At 35.8% G+C, this 2,131-nt stretch overlaps 1 protein-coding gene across 1 annotated transcript in view; it reads right to left on the bottom strand.

Moving 5' to 3' along the window:
* Positions 1–1,653: 1,653 nt before the first annotated feature.
* The window catches only part of MED30 (mediator complex subunit 30), an 18,676-nt gene continuing 18,198 nt past the window's right edge, over positions 1,654–2,131 (bottom strand). The window contains exon 4 of the mRNA XM_007946853.2: positions 1,654–1,749. Coding sequence (XP_007945044.1) covers positions 1,654–1,749 — 96 coding nt within the window. The remainder of the gene's footprint in view (positions 1,750–2,131) is intronic.

Raw genomic sequence — 2,131 nt, forward strand, 5'->3', positions numbered from 1 at the left:
TTCTCCCATGGAGAAGCCGGTTTCAAACCACCAACCTTTCCATTAGCAGCTGATCATGTAACCACTGTGGCAACAGGGCTCCTTAAGACGATTTATCATCCATTTAATGCAGTAAGGCAAAAATGAAGAAGGAGCTGGAGCTCTTACTGTTCCCTCTCTTAGCACTTACACCATTAGATTTTAAAGGTTCACATACATGTCTTTCCCTACTAGACGGACAGTCCTTGAAAGCTGGGACCATGTCTTAATTACTTCTGTACTCTTAGCACATACTATATGACCTGGCACATAACATAAATGTTTCTTGAATCAAGCTGATTTAAAAGGAAAAATATGAAGGTTCAGAATCTTGGGCCAAAATCAGAGTTTTAAATGATAAAAAGTTTTGTATATGCACTTTCAGATTTCTCAAAAGGCTAAGAGTTGAGGAATAAATTTTATAATTCATCAAAAATTTTATAGACTTTTTTTATAGAAGAATTTCATTATAATTACAGAAGTCATACAGTAGTATTTTTTGTAGTCAGAACTTGGACAAGAGGTAGGGCCTTCCAGGTCCGGCTGGAAAAGCTCTTCCTGAGAAGAAGCCAACTCTCATTGGAGGATATTCTCCTCTGAGATACCAGCTCTTCTAGGTGGACTATAAAGGACTTACTGCAGACCAACTAATAGTCTACTTACGTATAAAGATATTTCATTTAAAACTCCCGAATTTTAAGTGAAATGTTTCCAAAATGCCAAAAAGCATCACTGCCATCGAGTTGATTTCGACTCATAGCGACACCCACTGGGTTTCCAAGGCTACTGTAAATCTTTACAGAAGTAGATTGCCCCATCTTCCATGGTCTTCCTTCCATGGAACGGCTGGTGGGTTTGAACTACCAACCTCTGGCTAGCAATCAAATGCCTCAGGCACTGCACAACCAGAGCTCCCTGTTTTCAAAGTGCACTGATCATTATTTCGGGGTGTATGTAAAAATTTGTAGCCATCAGAGATGGATTCCTTCATGGCCTAAAGGAGTAGCAAATAAGCATGTGACTTCAATTTGTGTCATCCTCCAATCATTAGTTCTTCTCTTTTTAGAGACAGATCATTTCAACTCAAATCCAACATCTGAAGAACAAGATAAAGATAATTTCCACCTACTTTCACCAATGTACAAATTAACTATTTTCTCATTATACACTGGTTTGGAACACAAATTAAATTGTAGAAAACTGAGCTGAAATCGTAACTCACATCTTTAATTTTAACTAATTTGTACCACAAATTGACCACATTTGATATTTGTCTGAAAAAAAAAACTTAAATCTTTAATGTTCTTCTAAAAAAAAATGAAATTAGCAGACTACCCATTGATCAAATTTAAAAATTTATTTACAAAACTAAATTATTTTGCTTTTATAAAACAACTTCTCAGTTCATAAAAATTAACCCAAACCCAAACCCTATCGTATATTACAATAATCTGTCTTAGAATCAACATTATAAAACTATTAAATGAATGTTGTAATGCAAAACCACAATGTAAAAACAGCAACTTAATTCTAGTGACTGGAAAGAAAGCAGATAAACACTCTTCTTCAGAAGGAAAAAATACTCATGGCAACAAAAGGTACAGCATGTATAAAGCAGGAAATTTAAATATCAGTCTAGTTCCTCATTGCCAACATGGCATTTATATCCCAGATGAGATTTCGTAATTGATCCATAATTTGCTTCAGCTGTTGATTCTTCTGTTTGAGTTTCTGTAGAAAGAAAAGAATTTATCAAAAAATGTTTTGTGAAATACAGACCATGAAGTCAGAGGATTAAAATGTCTTAAGTTAGGACTCTAAAGAGCCAGACAGAAATTAAGGCAAATATTTCCTTAAGACAGGGAGCCTTAACCCTTGCTGGCCCTGATTCTCTGAAATGAATACTGAATTCAAATTCAGCCCTCAGAGGGCTACAGCTGTCTGCCAATTTCCCTTCACCCGGCTCCCCACTACCACCAACACATTCAAGAAAAGAAGCTAAACATTTATTTGCTATAAAACTGAAGCACATAGATTTTACAAGAGATACAAAAAAAACCCTCCAAACTCACTGTCATCAAGTTGATTCCAACTTATAGTGACCCCCTTTGGG

Source organism: Orycteropus afer, unplaced genomic scaffold (genome assembly GCF_000298275.1).
Source record: "Orycteropus afer afer isolate SDZICR_OR568_19922 unplaced genomic scaffold, OryAfe1.0 scaffold00173, whole genome shotgun sequence".
NCBI lineage: Eukaryota > Metazoa > Chordata > Mammalia > Tubulidentata > Orycteropodidae > Orycteropus > Orycteropus afer.